The 18,610-nt window shown below is 26.1% G+C and overlaps 1 protein-coding gene across 6 annotated transcripts in view; it reads right to left on the bottom strand.

The window, feature by feature from the left end:
- Positions 1-18,610, bottom strand: part of LOC145276888 (serine/threonine-protein kinase ULK3-like) — a 169,661-nt gene that overhangs the window by 57,526 nt on the left and 93,525 nt on the right. For all 6 annotated transcript variants that reach the window (XR_013868048.1, XM_080128322.1, XM_080128320.1 and 3 more), the window contains 2 exons: positions 10,732-10,772; positions 8,077-8,212 (listed from right to left, as the gene is read on the bottom strand). Coding sequence is in view for 5 of the 6 variants with exons in the window: in XM_080128322.1 (XP_079984448.1) it covers positions 8,077-8,212; positions 10,732-10,772 (177 nt within the window). In the remaining variant the exon portion in view is untranslated. The remainder of the gene's footprint in view (positions 1-8,076; positions 8,213-10,731; positions 10,773-18,610) is intronic.

The following is an 18,610-nucleotide window of genomic DNA, read 5'->3' as shown; positions in this document are numbered from 1 at the left end:
AATAATTTTTCTATTTATTTACAATTAATAATTTTTCTATTTATTAACAATTAATAATTTTCCTATTTATTAACAATAATTTTTCAATTTCTTAACAATTAATAATTTTTCAATTTATTAAAATTAATAATTTTTCAATTTATTAACAATTAATAATTTTTCTATTTATTAACAATTAATAATTTTTCTATTTATTAACAATTAATAATTTTACTATTTATTAACAATAATTTTCCTATTTATTAACAATTAATAATTTTCCTATTTATAAACAATTAATAATTTTCCTATTTATTAACAATTAATAATTTTTCTATTTATTAACAATTAATAATTTTCCTATTTATTAACAATAATTTTTCTATTTATTAACAATTAATAATTTTCCTATTTATTAACAATTAATAATTTTCCTATTTATTAACAATTAATAATTTTCCTATTTATTAACAATTAATAATTTTTCTATTTATTTACAATTAATAATTCTTCTATTTATTAACAATTAATAATTTTTCAATTTATTAACAATTAATAATTTTCCTATTTATTAACAATTAATAATTTTTCTATTTATTAACAATTAATAATTTTTCCAATTATTAATAATTAATCATTTTTCTATTTATTAACAATTAATAATTTTTCTATTAATTAACAATTAATAATTTTCCTATTTATTAACAATTAATAATTTTCATATTTATTAACAATTAATAATTTTTCCAATTATTAACAATTAATAATTTTTCTATTTATTAACAATTAATAATTTTCCTATTTATTAACAATTAATAATTTTTCAATTTATTAACAATTAATAATTTTTCTATTTATTAACAATTAATAATTTTTCTATTTATTAACAATTAATAATTTTCCTATTTATTAACAATTAATAATTTTTCTATTTATTAACCATAATTTTTCTATTTATTTACAATTAATAATTTTTCAATTTATTAACAATTAATAATTTTTCGATTTATTTACAATTAATAATTTTTCTATTTATTAACAATTAATAATTTTACTATTTATTAACAATAATTTTCCTATTTATTAACAATTAATAATTTTTCAATTTATTCACAATTAATAATTTTCCTATTTATTAAAAATTAATAATTTTCCTATTTATTAACAATTAATAATTTTCCTATTTATTAACAATTAATAATTTTCCTATTTATTAACAATTAATAATTTTTCTATTTATTTACAATTAATAATTTTTCTATTTATTAACAATTAATAATTTTACTATTTATTAACAATAATTTTCCTATTTATTAACAATTAATAATTTTCCTATTTATAAACAATTAATAATTTTCCTATTTATTAACAATTAATAATTTTTCTATTTATTAACAATTAATAATTTTCCTATTTATTAACAATAATTTTTCTATTTATTAACAGTTAATAATTTTCCTATTTATTAACAATTAATAATTTTCCTATTTATTAACAATTAATAATTTTCCTATTTATTAACAATTAATAATTTTTCTATTTATTTACAATTAATAATTCTTCTATTTATTAACAATTAATAATTTTTCAATTTATTAACAATTAATAATTTTCCTATTTATTAACAATTAATAATTTTTCTATTTATTAACAATTAATAATTTTTCCAATTATTAATAATTAATCATTTTTCTATTTATTAACAATTAATAATTTTTCTATTAATTAACAATTAATAATTTTCCTATTTATTAACAATTAATAATTTTCATATTTATTAACAATTAATAATTTTTCCAATTATTAACAATTAATAATTTTTCTATTTATTAACAATTAATAATTTTCCTATTTATTAACAATTAATAATTTTTCAATTTATTAACAATTAATAATTTTTCTATTTATTAACAATTAATAATTTTTCTATTTATTAACAATTAATAATTTTCCTATTTATTAACAATTAATAATTTTTCTATTTATTAACCATAATTTTTCTATTTATTAACAATTAATAATTTTTCAATTTATTAACAATTAATAATTTTTTTATTTATTTACAATTAATAATTTTTCTATTTATTAACAATTAATAATTTTACTATTTATTAACAATAATTTTCCTATTTATTAACAATTAATAATTTTTCAATTTATTAACAATTAATAATTTTACTATTTATTAACAATAATTTTCTATTTATTAACAATTAATAATTTTCCTATTTATTAACAATTAATAATTTTCCTAATTATTAACAATTAATAATTTTCCTATTTATTAACAATAATTTTTCTATTAACAATTAATAATTTTCCTATTTATTAACAATTAATAATTTTCCTCTTTATAAACAATTAATAATTTTCCTATTTATTAACAATAATTTTTCTATTTATTAACAATTAATAATTTTCCTATTTATTAACAATTAATAATTTTTCTATTTATTAACAATTAATAATTTTCCTATTTATTAACAATTAATAATTTTCCTATTTATTAACAATAATTTTCAATTTCTTAACAATTAATAATTTTTCAATTTCTTAACAATTAATAATTTTTCAATTTATTAACAATTAATAATTTTTCAATTTATTAACAATTAATAATTTTTCTATTTATTTACAATCAATAATTTTCCTATTTATTAACAATTAATAATTTTTCAATTTATTAACAATTAATAATTTTTCTATTTATTTACAATTAATAATTTTTCTATTTATTAACAATTAATAATTTTACTATTTATTAACAATAATTTTCCTATTTATTAACAATTAATAATTTTCCTATTTATAAACAATTAATAATTTTCCTATTTATTAACAATTAATAATTTTTCTATTTATTAACAATTAATAATTTTCCTATTTATTAACAATAATTTTTCTATTTATTAACAATTAATAATTTTCCTATTTATTAACAATTAATAATTTTCCTATTTATTAACAATTAATAATTTTCCTATTTATTAACAATTAATTATTTTCCTATTTATTAACAATTAATAATTTTTCTATTTATTTACAATTAATAATTCTTCTATTTATTAACAATTAATAATTTTTCAATTTATTAACAATTAATAATTTTCCTAATTATTAACAATTATTAATTTTTCTATTTATTAACAATTAATAATTTTTCCAATTATTAATAATTAATCATTTTTCTATTTATAAACAATTAATAATTTTTCTATTAATTAACAATTAATAATTTTCCTATTTATTAACAATTAATAATTTTCATATTTATTAACAATTAATAATTTTTCCAATTATTAACAATTAATAATTTTTCTATTTATTAACAATTAATAATTTTCCTATTTATTAACAATTAATAATTTTTCTATTTATTAACAATTAATAATTTTCCTATTTATTAACAATTAATAATTTTTCAATTTATTAACAATTAATAATTTTTCTATTTATTAACAATTAATAATTTTTCTATTTATTAACAATTAATAATTTTCCTATTTATTAACAATTAATAATTTTTCTATTTATTAACCATAATTTTTCTATTTATTAACAATTAATAATTTTTCAATTTATTAACAATTAATAATTTTTCTATTTATTTACAATTAATAATTTTCCTATTTATTAACAATTAATAATTTTTCAATTTATTAACAATTAATAATTTTACTATTTATTAACAATTAATAATTTTTCAATTTATTAACAATTAATAATTTTTCTATTTATTTACAATTAATAATTTTTGTATTTATTAACAATTAATAATTTTACTATTTATTAACAATAATTTTCCTATTTATTAACAATTAATAATTTTTCAATTTATTCACAATTAATAATTTTCCTATTTATTAAAAATTAATAATTTTCCTATTTATTAACAATTAATAATTTTCTATTTATTAACAATTAATAATTTTCCTATTTATTAACAATTAATAATTTTCCTAATTATTAACAATTAATAATTTTCCTATTTATTAACAATAATTTTTCTATTAACAATTAATAATTTTCCTATTTATTAACAATTAATAATTTTCCTCTTTATTAACAATTAATAATTTTCCTATTTATTAACAATAATTTTTCTATTTATTAACAATTAATAATTTTCCTATTTATTAACAATTAATAATTTTCTTATTTATAAACAATTAATAATTTTCCTATTTATTAACAATTAATAATTTTTCTATTTATTAACAATTAATAATTTTCCTATTTATTAACAATTAATAATTTTCCTATTTATTAACAATAATTTTTCAATTTCTTAACAATTAATAATTTTTCAATTTATTAACAATTAATAATTTTTCTATTTATTTACAATTAATAATTTTCCTATTTATTAACAATTAATAATTTTTCAATTTATTAACAATTAATAATTTTCCTATTTATTAACAATTAATAATTTTCCTATTTATTAACAATTAATAATTTTTCTATTTATTACCAATTAATAATTTTCCTATTTATTAACAATTAATAATTTTCCTATTTATTAACCATAATTTTTCTATTTATTAACAATTAATAATTTTTCAATTTATTAACAATTAATAATTTTCCTATTTATTAAAAATTAATAATTTTCCTATTTATTAACAATTAATAATTTTTCTATTTATTAACAATAATTTTCCTATTTATTAACAATTAATAATTTTTCAATTTATTAACAATTAATAATTTTTCTATTTATTTACAATTAATAATTTTTCTATTTATTAACAATTAATAATTTTCCTATTTATTAACAATAATTTTCCTATTTATTAACAATTAACAATTTTTCAATTTATTAACAATTAATAATTTTCCTATTTATTAAAAATTAATAATTTTCCTATTTATTAACAATTAATAATTTTCTGTTTATTAACAATTAATAATTTTCCTATTTATTAACAATTAATAATTTTCCTATTTATTAACAATAATTTTTCTATTTATTAACAATTAATAATTTTCCTATTTATTAACAATTAATAATTTTCTTATTTATAAACAATTAATAATTTTCCTATTTATTAACAATTAATAATTTTTCTATTTATTTACAATTAATAATTTTTCTATTTATTAACAATTAATAATTTTCCTATTTATTAACAATAATGTTTCAATTTCTTAACAATTAATAATTTTTCAATTTGTTAACAATTAATAATTTTTCAATTTATTAACAATTAATAATTTTTCTATTTATTTACAATCAATAATTTTCCTATTTATTAACAATTAATAATTTTTCAATTTATTAACAATTAATAATTTTTCTATTTATTTACAATTAATAATTTTTCTATTTATTAACAATTAATAATTTTCCTATTTATCAACAATAATTTTCCTATTTATTAAAAATTAATAATTTTCCTATTTATAAACAATTAATAATTTTCCTATTTATTAACAATTAATAATTTTTCTATTTATTAACAATTAATAATTTTCCTATTTATTAACAATAATTTTTCTATTTATTAACAATTAATAATTTTCCTATTTATTAACAATTAATAATTTTCCTATTTATTAACAATTAATAATTTTTCTATTTATTAACAATTAATAATTTTCCTATTTATTAACAACTAGCGAGGGTACCCGGCGTTGCCTGGTGTTTGGAGGTGTAAAAGAAAAAAAAAAAATTTGGTAGGTAGGTACACTCAAACACGAATCTTTGAGGTTAATAGGCTGAGGACTTACCGCCACACTGGCAGAGGAGTGAGAATGTTTGAAATAAAATCATTAAAAAGTGATGTGACAGGTGCATACTAAATAAGGTCAAACATGACGCCAAAGGAAATGAAGAGCACTTAACGTTTATAAACACACAAGTGGTAGGTGCATGGAGAATTTAATTCTGTACTGAATTTTAACTGCAGGGTAGTTCTTTTGGGTTTGTTTTTTACCCAACTTTGTCTGATTTTGTTTCCCCAACATGTTGGGGAAAACCAGCTTCCCCTTTATTAGGGGAGTGTGCCCAAATGAAAGCAATTGTCTGATTTGACAGTGAAAACTGACATTGACCATTCTGGACGTTCCTGGCTCATGGGGCAAGAACCGCTCATTAGTTTCACATCAGTTTCGCTTTTTTACGAAAAAAACGAATCAACACATGAGAAGTCGAAATAGCAATAATTTTGTAAAAGTCGCTGTAAATAAATCTAGACGCGGTGCGCATTTGAAAATTGTAGATATTATTATCTAGAGGGTATATAAACACTTCTAAGTGATAGTAACCCCTACCCCCACCCCGGGAAGCCCGGTGAAAAAAGCCTTTCTTGGATATACAAAAATGCACACGCTGCATTTGCCTTATATAAATATATATATATATATATATATATAGATATATCTATATATAGATATATATATATAGATATATCTATATATATATATATATATATATATATATATAGATTAATAATTTTTCTATTTATCCAATTATTAGTTTGATTTCTTTGCAGAACGTTTTCAGCAAATAAAATGTTGTTGCATTCTATTTCAAGTTTTTCTTATACTAGCAAACTGCCCAGCTATCCCCGGTTGTAAAATACTAATGTAAAATAAATATGATATTTTAATTCATGCAGATTTCGTATTTATTATTATAGATTAAATTCTCTACTGAATATTATAAGTAAAATAAAAAAATTAAAAAAATGACTTTGGTGCCATCAAAACTACTACTACTACTTCTGCTGGTGGTGATGATGGTGGTGGTGGTTGTAAAGGCTAAAAATTAAGCGATTTCAAGCTAAAAATGTATAGGTATTCATGCTCAAAAGTTTGTTGATTTACTCCTGCTATGATCAACTGCTTTTTTTTCAATTTTAGCAGCTATTTTTGCAAGCTAAAAACCAAATCGAAAGTCTTCCAGAGGGGATTTGTAGACTAAATATTCAGAGAGGAGTTTAGTAAAGATGTTTCGCACATCTAGACAAGGTCACATTATATATATATATATATATATATATATTCGTGACTATTAAGAAGTTCATTTTAATCATTTTTAATTAGAAAAAGTAGGTTTTTAAATTAACATCAGAGCGAGAAAAATCTTCACTTTATATGTACATAATATTTTTAATCGAAAAAAAATCTTCACTTTATATGTACATAATATTTTTAATCGAAATAGAAATTGATGTGCTTGATTCTCCTTTGATTTGGAAATCAAATATTTGATTGATTCTAATTTTTATGTATTTAGCAATGCATGTGCACACAATATTATCATTTGACATGTTGTTGGTCATATGGGTGAGCAAAGGATGGAAAGAAATAGTTGAATTTACATAAACATTTATTCAACATAAAAGGAGTTGTTTTTTTTTACATGGTAATATCACTTTTTTTGTGATATTCACCCAAAGTCGAGCATTCTATTTTCCAATGAAAGTGGAAGATTATGAAGAATACAAATTTAAATATGGCCCTCAGTTAGCATGTATATCATAGTTAGAGGAGATTACATACAGCGTCTACTATTTTCAAATGGTCACCCATTTTATACTGGCCAGGCTTAACATCACTTGATGTTGATGATCTAATGAGAACCAATGTGTCAATATGATTATGGCAAAAAAAGGTTACAGAACATATAATATTGTACACAATATAATATGCAAGAGAAAACAACAGGTATAAGTATTACAGAAGAATACATTATGTTCCTAAATACAATAAGAAAAAAACCACATGTTGCTAGGATCAGAGATACAGAAATATGAGCAATATTTAAGTCAATGTTACTTATTTGTGTTGTGTGTTACAGAGGGTCCATGTGACTGCTATCAAAAGATATAACCTTGTAAGGTTTTGGTAGGTATGCTATTAAGAGGAACTAGACAAACTGTCAATCAACTTTGAAGGACACGTTATAAAGAGGTCAATCTCATTTTGAATATCCCACATCAGCAGAATGAGCCTTCCTAATGTTTTGACAGAAGATAACTTGGATAATTCTAGGTGAAATGTATTCATAAAAGAAGACAAAATCCTGTCTACACATATATTTACAGAAATTTATAGATGGAAAGAAATAAAAGTTGACAAAAAACCTACTTAATTCATCCAGGTTTGTGGTTGATGAATTAGTGCTAAAACAAGTGTCACTATTGGTCGACAAACTCCTTGAATAAAAGGTTTTGGGCTTTAACATGTGTTTTAGTTCTTCAGCTCTGTTGAAATACTGTTGAACCTAAGAAAAATAGAAGTAGTTTAATTTAGCATAAAATTCAAAACAGCTATGAATCCACAATAAATCACATCTTTTGCATACAAGACAACATGACATAAATACAAAACTATTCTGGCAGTGGAGTTGTTAGATCACACTGCTATTTCGACCAGTGTATATAGCAGTCAAAAAGACTAGAAATTCCACTAGTAATGGAGAGATAATCTTCCAAACTCATCAAACCTTCAGCAGAAGCTAGCCTCTTTTATTACCTGTACCTGCCAGAAAACTCCTTTGGCATTCCATCAAAAGGTTTGTCTAAATCTGCAAAAGCATGATATAGATTCTTCTTATTATTAGTTTACTTCGTTTGTCTCGGCACCAGTGATACTTTGCACAGGCATAAAACCAAACTGCATTTCATTCATGCTTATTTATATTCTTATTTGCTATTTAATTATTCCTTCAATCATTTTTAGGATCTAATCGATCAACTTTAATCCTCCGTAACTATTTTTATCTAGTGCTGTCCCTTTATTCACAATTGTATTAAGTTCACAGTTTTCTATGATTTGATTTGTCAAATATATGATCATCTTAATTCCCACTTCATATCATTTTACAACAGCCTTACTTGTCTTCCTTTTCTTTCTCAATTCTGTAAGCAAAAATTTTACCATGTAGGAATTATTTTTGCAAGGTATTTACTTCTTTCATATATATATATATATATATATATATATATATATATATATACAATTTAGTAATAAAAATGATTAAACAAGGTGGTGAAAAAATAAAATATTTAAACAGTTAAATAAAGCATTTACTCAGTATCCTGATGCTTTTAAATCATATCAAATTAACAAAAGTAGATTAGTAGAAAATGTTCAGAAGTACATGAGTAATGTAAACATATCTGAACAATGCATAGAGGATGATATTATTAAAAAAAATGTATATATTTATTTTATTTTTTATACATAATTCTTATATGTTTTTAATAACTAACAATTATAGAGATAGCATGATTAAATAAAGATGTAAATATATCAAAATAATACTAATAACAAAGAAAAGAGTGATAAGTAGTAGAATGGATTCAACCAAACAATACACTACTAAACAATATATAAAAACAGTAGTTTGTAAATAACAGGCACATTAATTTCAAAACGCAGATTCCATGAACAAAGCTTCTTTCTTAGAACTGCACGCCTGTGGAACTCTGTTCTGTCTGCCTGCTTCCCTCCGGACTACAACTTGGATGTCTTCAAGTCCAATGTTAACAAATTCCTAATGAACCGCCCCCTTAATTAAACACTTCACTTCATCAAATCTCCACACTAACGTAATGTACTTGCAATAACCCTTATCCCTGAGTGGCTTCCAGGCCTTGATAAGTGGTGATCACTGTGTAAGAAAAAAAAAATATATATATATATATATATATATATATATATATATACACACACTAGATTTTTATAAAGGAGATCCTAAGCTCTCAAACAAGTTTGTAGTTCTAATTTAAACTCTGAAAGCGACATTAAATTGTTAACATTCTTAATATTTGAGCAAATTTTGAATAAGATAGTTTTCTCTTGAATTTATGTGAGAGAGATCTTGTTTGTTTTTAGAGATAGCTATTTTGATGAGTCAGCCATATTAGTGTGTATCTGATGAATAAGAAAAAGGTCACTTGAGCTTGAAGGAAGCACTAACATTTTCTCTACAATAATATAAATCAATATTTTACTTAACTGGAGCATGGGAATACAAGAACATAAACATGTAAGTTGAGTTGCTTAGTCAGCAAGCAAGTAAAAATGTAATGTAGTTCAGTTGGAGTTTATTCTTGCTTCTCATCATCATCATCATCATGAGAAATGCCACATTTGTTTGCGTTGTCATCACAACTCAAGCTGTCTTGTATTTTGTGTGAATGAGACTTTGAACAGAAATTAGTGGTACGCATGTACAGTGATGTGTAGCAATGTTTGCTAGTTTGCTTGTTTTGATGAATGAAATCACAACTTAGTATTACACAAGGAATTGCATGGAAAAGAAAATATTTCAACAAACTTCAAATTGCTACTTTTCTGGCTAGTCTGCATCCATTGATATTTTTTTCGTCTCACACTGGGGCTTATCATATTTAGACAGAAGTAATATTTATTCTATTTATACTGTTTGAGCATGCTTTAAGCTGTAACCTCAAAACCTCATGCATATAAGGCTTGTTCTAGATCCAAAGCATCAAAGATTGGCCATAACAGCATTGAGATTTACATAATCCATTTACTGTTTTAAAAAAAATTGTAAATATGATAATCATTGTGATTAAAAACATGTATAATTTACTTAATATCTTGATGGACATCTAACTCAAGCTGACAGAATGCAGACAATAATGTTTGATTTTTCTAAATATCTTTTGAGGAGTGTGACATTGTTTTAGTTACAGGCAGAAATATATTGCGAAAAATATTAAAGCAAAAAAAAATGAGACGAAAAATTTGACGTCATCTTATTTTACTTACCTTCACTCTCAAAGTTTCTTTTTTAATGGAATGTTTTTCATCTAATAAAGAAATTATGAGAATAAAATACAAAGTTTAAACAAATAATAATGACAATAATTTTATTAGAAATTAGATTTCATTGAAATATTTGTCACACAATTATTACTAATAATGGGTATAAAAATAAACTATAAACTTGTATCTGGCTTATAAGAATATAACATTAGCATTAGAAGTTGATTTTTTTCTTTTTAGATAATTGTTATTTTATCAACTTGCATGTAAGGAGCTATGTAAAAGATGCTTAAAACCGTTTGAATTATGCAAATACCATCAGTAGTTCAAAAGTCATGAGAATTTTAAGTGCCAAAATTTAGGCTTTTCCGTGAACATTTTTCTTTAGAAAAGGTGTACTAAATTACAGACCTCAACATTTCAAGAAATTCGGTAATTTCGCCACCATTTATTTATTTTTCAAGCTATTCTCATGAAACTTTGCACTCTTATGTAAAATTATGTGTTCTTTCTAATTATTCAGTCAAATCTGATGTATTATTTTACCATAAGCCATGAATTATAAATTCAGATGTATAAATTTCAATTTTTTTAAATGGTATCATACAGTGGGTGTCTATTCATGAACAAAACTAATTATTATAGTGGTATTTAAATATAGCTTTATTGAGAGCAGGCATTTCCTGCCTCCTCACCAAAGGAGAGCTTAATCTTGGGTGTAGTCATTGAATGCCTAAAGAGCATTCATGGCCGATATTTACTACTCCCCTAAAAAAAAAAGAAAAAATTGAGTAGATTTGAATTAATCTCAGAAATAAATCAAAGAAAATTTTTCATATAGATTTTGGATTTCTGTAAAAGATGAAAATTCTCATAGTCGACCAGAACTTATGCATTTTGGGACCAGTCCAATTTTCATTTTTGTAAATCCTCTCTATCTGGCCCAAAATATACCCTTATTTTCTGAGATGCAACCATAAATCGTACTCTACATGAATCCTCGATGTAACTTTCACAGTACCAGGATACCAGGAATCCTGATAAGCAACAACTATATATTCATATATGTCATTTCTATTGTTGTTTTACTGAAAATTCAATTATGTAAGCAAAGAAATCAAACTAATTTTTTACCTTGTTTCCACATTTAAAATGATTACTTCTCTAGGTTTTAGAGTATGCTGAAAACGAATATCGTGTTTAAATTTTCTGCAAATAAGTAGTTTTCTGGATATTAAGCAATGTAATTTCTTATGTTATCACTGGTGGCCATCTTGGTATGCTCAAGCGCAACCCCGAGAAACTATGCACAAACGCGCATACCAAGATGACTACCAGCAATAACGTAAAAAATGACATTGCTTAATATCCGAAAAGCTACTTATTTTCGGAAAATTCAAATGCAATATTCGTTTTCAGCATACCCGAAAGCCTTTAAAGGTAGTCATTTTAAAGAAAAATGTTAAGGTGGAAGCGAGGTAAAAATTTACAAAATGCATCACAATGAAATCCTTTATCGAACGGCCTAAATATTATTATGATTATTATTATTATTATTTAGATATCCTCAGTTAAAAAAAAAACAAGTTTGTTTTACAGATTCGAAAAAATGGTCTTGACAATGAGTTAAAAATAAATTCAAGTTTCACAATATCTTTTTTATTTAATTGTTAGGTGAAAGTACAGAATAATTAACAAAGAACATCCTTCCTTCCCCTGTTAAGAATGGGTTTCTAAATAATAACCTTATTATTTCAGCATGGTAGCATAAGTGTACAAATACCTTTTATTTGTTATATATTTGTTTTTGTGACCACTAAAAAACACAATTCTACCTTAAGTACAAATAAGTAAAACACATGTACTTAGTACATTTTGTTGTTTTTTAACGCGTTTAGTACATGTGTACTAAAAGTGTTAAAAACAACAAAATAGTATTGTTTGGAAATCAAATTTGAAAAACTTGAAAATAATTTTTTTAAATTGACAAACTCAGAATAAAAAATGACTAGTCTAGTAAAACAGTTTTCTATTTTTAAGAGAATACTTTAGTAAGCTCAGCACATGACGCGCTTAACGACCGTTTTTCTGTAAGCAGAGTTGATTTCTATAAAAGATAACATTTTAAAGAAAATTCTGCAAAATTAATAATTATCAAATATTTACATATTATACATGAAAATAATTCTGAAACTATTATCAATATGAAAATGGATGATATATGCCGATTTATCTTATCAATTTTTAAATATTCTTCGTCAACTTTGCTTCCTGTGGTCATAAAAAAATCAAACACCAGTAGAGATGGACTTCTATGTTAATATAGCCTGTAAAAATTCAGCCATATCTAATCAAATTTAACCCTGTGCATGTATATCCAAAATGTAAACATTGAAAAAAACTGTTTCCTATTTTGTTGTCGTCATTTTTTACCGTTTTTTTCATTTTTAACTTGGAGCATAAAAACATTGAACGCATAAAAGAAAAAAAAATTAACATCATTGGAATGCTTATTTTATTCGCTTTCCATCAATGTAATTCTTTTAAAAATTGACCCACAAATAAAAAAGTTATGACTTGTTTAAGCACATTAGGTATGTAATATTGCCGATATTGCTGATGTCCACGAAAATACAGCATATGCTTGTAATGCTAATAACATACATATTCCATTTTAGAAGTTAAACAATACTTATATCACAAAGAACACAACCTTAATTATGCACGCCACAAATTTTTATCTGGACATTTAAAAAAATATCACTGTTAAAGAAAAGCACACTACTAAATTCTTTTCATCTTAACATCATGACATGGAAAGAAAAACAAAAAATAATATACACACACACACACACACACATATATATATATTTATAATATCACTTATATATAAATATAAATCACTTTCGAACGTAAAACAAACTTTAATTAATAACAGCTTCCCAAACTACATAGTTGACCAGCAGATTAGACACTTTTTAACTACCATTAATAATAAGAATAATAATAATCACGATAGCAGCGATAATAACATTGACATATATTATTGTAACCAGATGCATGGGAATTACAAATTAGACGGAAAAATAATAAAAGATATCGTACATAAACATGTTGTAACCACAGAAAAAAAACTCTAAAATAAGATTTATTATTTATTACAAAAAATTTAAAACTAGCCAATTACTAATAAAAAATAACCCTACATCTGATGGCAGTATGCTGAAAACTAGAAATGCTGTGTACATCTTTAAATGTCTCATAGGAGAATGCGTCTCCAAAAATAATTCGTACATTGGCATGACTCGAACCAGCATCTCCCGTCGTTTAACGTGTCACCTGTCTTCCACGAATAGTTCAATCTATCAGCACCTCATAGCACACTACACCCCTAAAAATGAGTTTAGAGACATATTAATAAATAACACGGCCATTTTAACTGTCTTATATTGCGAAGTGCGCCTCCCGATCTTTGAGGCATTGTTAATCCACATTAATAAAACAACGATTAACCAGACTCAAAACGAAACGGAGGGCACGCTCAAGTGCTTTTGAGTATTTTAATGATTTTGAAGCGATTTTAATCATCTTTTAATCGTCTTTTCATTTCATCTCGCTACTTTCATTTTTCAATTTAATTTTGATTTGTCTATTCAGAGTCTGTCAGCAATTCCTCGCAGTACATTACCAATGTCTGCAAGGATTTTGTTTCTCTGTGTGTTATGTGTATGCATGTGTGTAGTTCTCTGTCTCGTATCAGTGTGAACTCGTTTTTTTTTGTTTTTGTTTTTTTTTTTGATCGTCATTCTCCTTGTCCGAGTAGTCGGAGTCCGAGATGACGATAGTGGCCGGTCCCTGTGTTTGCGGTGGCGCTGACGGTGAGTTGCTGGGTGTCATCATTTCCTCCAGGTCTGAGTCCGTGAATGGCAGCGTGTCCTCGGATTCGTTTGGCGGTGTAGGACAGTTTATTGGATGTCCGTGTGATATGCATACCTGGGCTGGTTGGTTCGGGTCCAGCATGCATTGGTCGTTCAGTTCTGGTAGCAGGTTTCGTCTGGTTTCTCGTACCCGTAGTTTCTTCGAAGGACTGTGCTCGTCCGCCTCCTCCCATGTGTAGTGTGTGGACGGTTTTGGTTGTGTCGTTGTTTGCACCGCCTTTGGCACGTATCCGTCGCATTGTAGTCGACGATGTGTTTACGCCAGATCGTTAACCACATGAGAGGATTTAATTCTAGCGTTCCCCACCCGCGGAGGTCATCCATGGCAGTCCGTGTAGTGAATAAGAACATTCTGTTTTGCATCGCTTGTTTCTCGTTGGCGACGTGCCGCCATGGCTCGTCATTACTAGTCGATAAGCATGGTGTGCGTTTCAGGATCCGTTTGCTTTGGTGTTTTACATTTACGTAATGAGGCTGTTTCGGATGCTCTGCAGAATGTAGGACTTGCCTGAGTTTGACGGCCCCGTTATGTGAAGCGCGTTTTTCTTAGGTCGAATCTTGTAGCAGACCTCGAACGTACTTGTGATGAACTCCTCAGCGTCGATGTGGTGGTAGTCAAGCCACTCGTCATATATGTCTAGTGACTTTTGTACCGGCCAGTACTGATGAGTCATTGCCGAGAAGAGCTCGTGCTTCTCGCGGATCTGTTCGTGTATTGGAGTTACCCGGCTCTGTATTTGCACATCCGCTGCCGCTGCCGCAATTATGTTGCTTAAATTCGCTGTGTTCTTGTGTATGCTTTCCCATGTCTGCTTGGTGGATGGCTTAGCTGTCCGTGCACAGTATAGCATCAAGTCCCCGACGTCGGTAGAGTTCGCTTTCTTCATTATCTTCGTGAGGAAGTCGTATTTTTGACCGCGTAAGCTGTCCGATTTATTAGCGAGACGTGTTTCCTCAATTTCCGGGCTTGGTTCTCGTATTGTTTTGTCAGTAAGCCGTCGCAGCATGGCTAGCTGTCTGTCTGTGAGTAAATTTCCAGCTGATAGGACGGTCCGTATCGACGGGCACAGGCTGTAAGGACTGTAGACTTTTGGGCACATCATGGTGTAGGCTTGTTCGCTTCTGTCCTGCAGCGTTTTCTTTAGCCGACTGAAACCGTACTCGCTGGTCGGATGCTTGTAATGCCAACTTATGATGTGGAAGTGATCCACGTCTGAGCAGTTTTTCAAGCGGCTCGGTCCAGCCTTGTGGTACACGATGATATTTGGCCTTTGGTCTAGGATGTTCGCAAGGAGCATGTTTTCCCTGTCGGTCTCGTCGTAGGTGCATGATTTTCTGATGAATGTTGGTACATGGTGTTGCTCTGGGGCGAGGGTGAATGAGTTTGTGCGTCTCCAGCGGTAGACCCAGGTGTAAGGTGTAATCTTTCGTTCGGCGGTAGTGTCCGATAGGACGTAGTCATTGAATCACGTTTTCTCCTCGTGTTGTGTTGATGCCTCCATTGTCGCTGTCTGGTGAGTCGGGTCCAAGCTGCTTTATTTATAATTATTTTATGCTTAGGTTTGCACATTCCGTCCGAAGTATCCAATTTCGCTGACTGTGCGGTCTGTGTAAGTCCGTTATAAGGAAATTAAATTTTGCTGACTTACTGTAATTTTATGCTGAGCTTGCAGTCTTTTGCTCCACCCTGATGTGGGCGGGACGCATTACTTGTTGACGAATTTCCCGTAATTGTAACCAATGTTAACCCCTGTTGTTGTGTCCTTTGCTATGTAGGTCCCGTGCCCATGCAGCATCCCTTTGGAGATCTGTCCATGCAGATGTCTGTTGGGTGCGACTATGTAGTGCCAGTCGTCGTCCACTCTAATGAGGGCACATCGCTTAAGTTATTACTGAGCCTACTTACGATCGAGTTAGGAATGTGTTTTATAATTGATGGTGGGTGGTTGGACTTAGGGTTTACGTAAATTGGTGTAGCGTTATCTTTTAAGTATGGTTCATATGTGTTTTTATCTAAGTTTAACGTGACGTCCAGGAAGTTTGTTATTTTTATGTTAGCTGATACGTCCGCTTTTAGGCCTAATTTTTTCATTTCTTTATGTATGATTTTCTTAAAGTTTTCTCCCTTGACTTTGTTGGAGTTTTTTATTATAGCTAGTCCGTCATCTCTATATAGGCCGATATCCGTAGTATCCAATCGTAAGTAGACTCAGTAATAACTCAAGCGATGAAAATGCATTTAACAGGTCAACCAATATCTACGAAACAGCCCTAAAAAATAGTGGATACAAAAATATCGATATCAAATATAAGCAACAAAACACCAACAACTATAATAAAATTAAAAATAGAAGAAAAAGAACTATAATTTGGTATACGGCCCCATACAATCAAATGTTAAAAACAAAACTTGGCAAGAAATTTCTAGATCTTATTCAAAAACACTTTCCTGCAACCAACCCCTTACACAAAATCTTCAATAAAAATACCTTGAAGTTATCTTACAGTTGTTGCGAAAATTTAGAGATGATAATTAAAGCACATAATAACAAAATACTAAATGAAAACAATGTAAACAACAACAAAATAAACAATAAAAAAAGTAGACACCATGACAGAAATAAAACCAACACTAGCAGAAATAATAATAATAATGATAACAATAATAATAATAATAATAACAAACCAACCCCGGACAAGAACAACCATACCATAAATAATAATACTAATAACGAACAAGATAAATGCAATTGTAGACACCGCACAATTTGCCCAGTCCAAAATAAATGTCTAACAAAAAGTGTAGTTTATCAAGCAACAATATTTGCGAAAGAAAACCCGAATAACAAGAAATATTACATAGGCATGACTTCCTTAGATTTTAAAACCCGATACTATGACCACAAAAGTACCTTCAAAAATAAAAAACACCGTATAAAAACAACACTAGCGAATAAATACTGGGAACTCAAAGAAAGCGGACATTCGCCGGTAGTCAAATGGAAAATAATGAGACAAGCTACCACATGCAGACATTTAGACGACCCATGTAAATTATGCCTCCATGAAAAATTTGCTATCCTGTATTTTAAAGAACCTCAAAATCTATTAAACTGTAGACGAGAAATAGCAAACAACTGTGTTCACAAAATAAAACTTACTCTAGGATAGAGATACAAAATAGCTTTAAAACTAACAATAACAATAGAAAACAAACAAATAAATAAATTAAATAAACATGAATATGCATAAACGATCACACACATATATATATATATATATATATATATATATGTATATATGTGTGCATGTGTGTGTGTACACATAGGTATATTCATATATATATAAAAAAAAAAAGGAGGGAAAAGATCTACCTTAAACCACTAACCTAGTTCTAAAACAGATCCTTTGTTCGATAAAATACATGCCCATTGGCTGATAGGAGGGGGCGCGGTAGATACTAGAAAGCTGATTGGCTAACTAGAAATCCTCAACATATATAAAAACAAGAAGCAACCACAAAATTCGCGCATAAGCCTGACGAATCCTACAGTGGATGAAACGCAGAATATTCAGTGTAGCTTAATCGCCATATATATTTTATAAATTACTAACTAGCTCTACCTACGTATTGAGCACTTTTGAAGTAAATACTTAAAGTTTACGCATAAATCTATACTTTCGTATATTAAATTTGTGTGAGTAAATAAAGTAGTTATATAAATATATATATATATATATATAACTATATATATTAATATCGGATGATAAAAAAGGAAACATCATAAAAGAAGGAAAAGAAAACAAGGTGACAAACAAAAAAAAAAATAATATAAGAGAAAATGTATATACCATTTCCATTATGGTATGACAGTTCGGCCAAGGACAAGGAGCGGGGATATCGGGATGGGGAAATCATAATAGTCACTTAACTTTATCCAATT

The sequence above is a fragment of the Euprymna scolopes genome, chromosome 5 (genome assembly GCF_053919585.1).
Source record: "Euprymna scolopes isolate OS-2025 chromosome 5, ASM5391958v1, whole genome shotgun sequence".
NCBI lineage: Eukaryota > Metazoa > Mollusca > Cephalopoda > Sepiida > Sepiolidae > Euprymna > Euprymna scolopes.
Note: the sequence above shows the minus strand (reverse complement) of the source record. Positions and strands in the feature narration are given on the sequence as shown.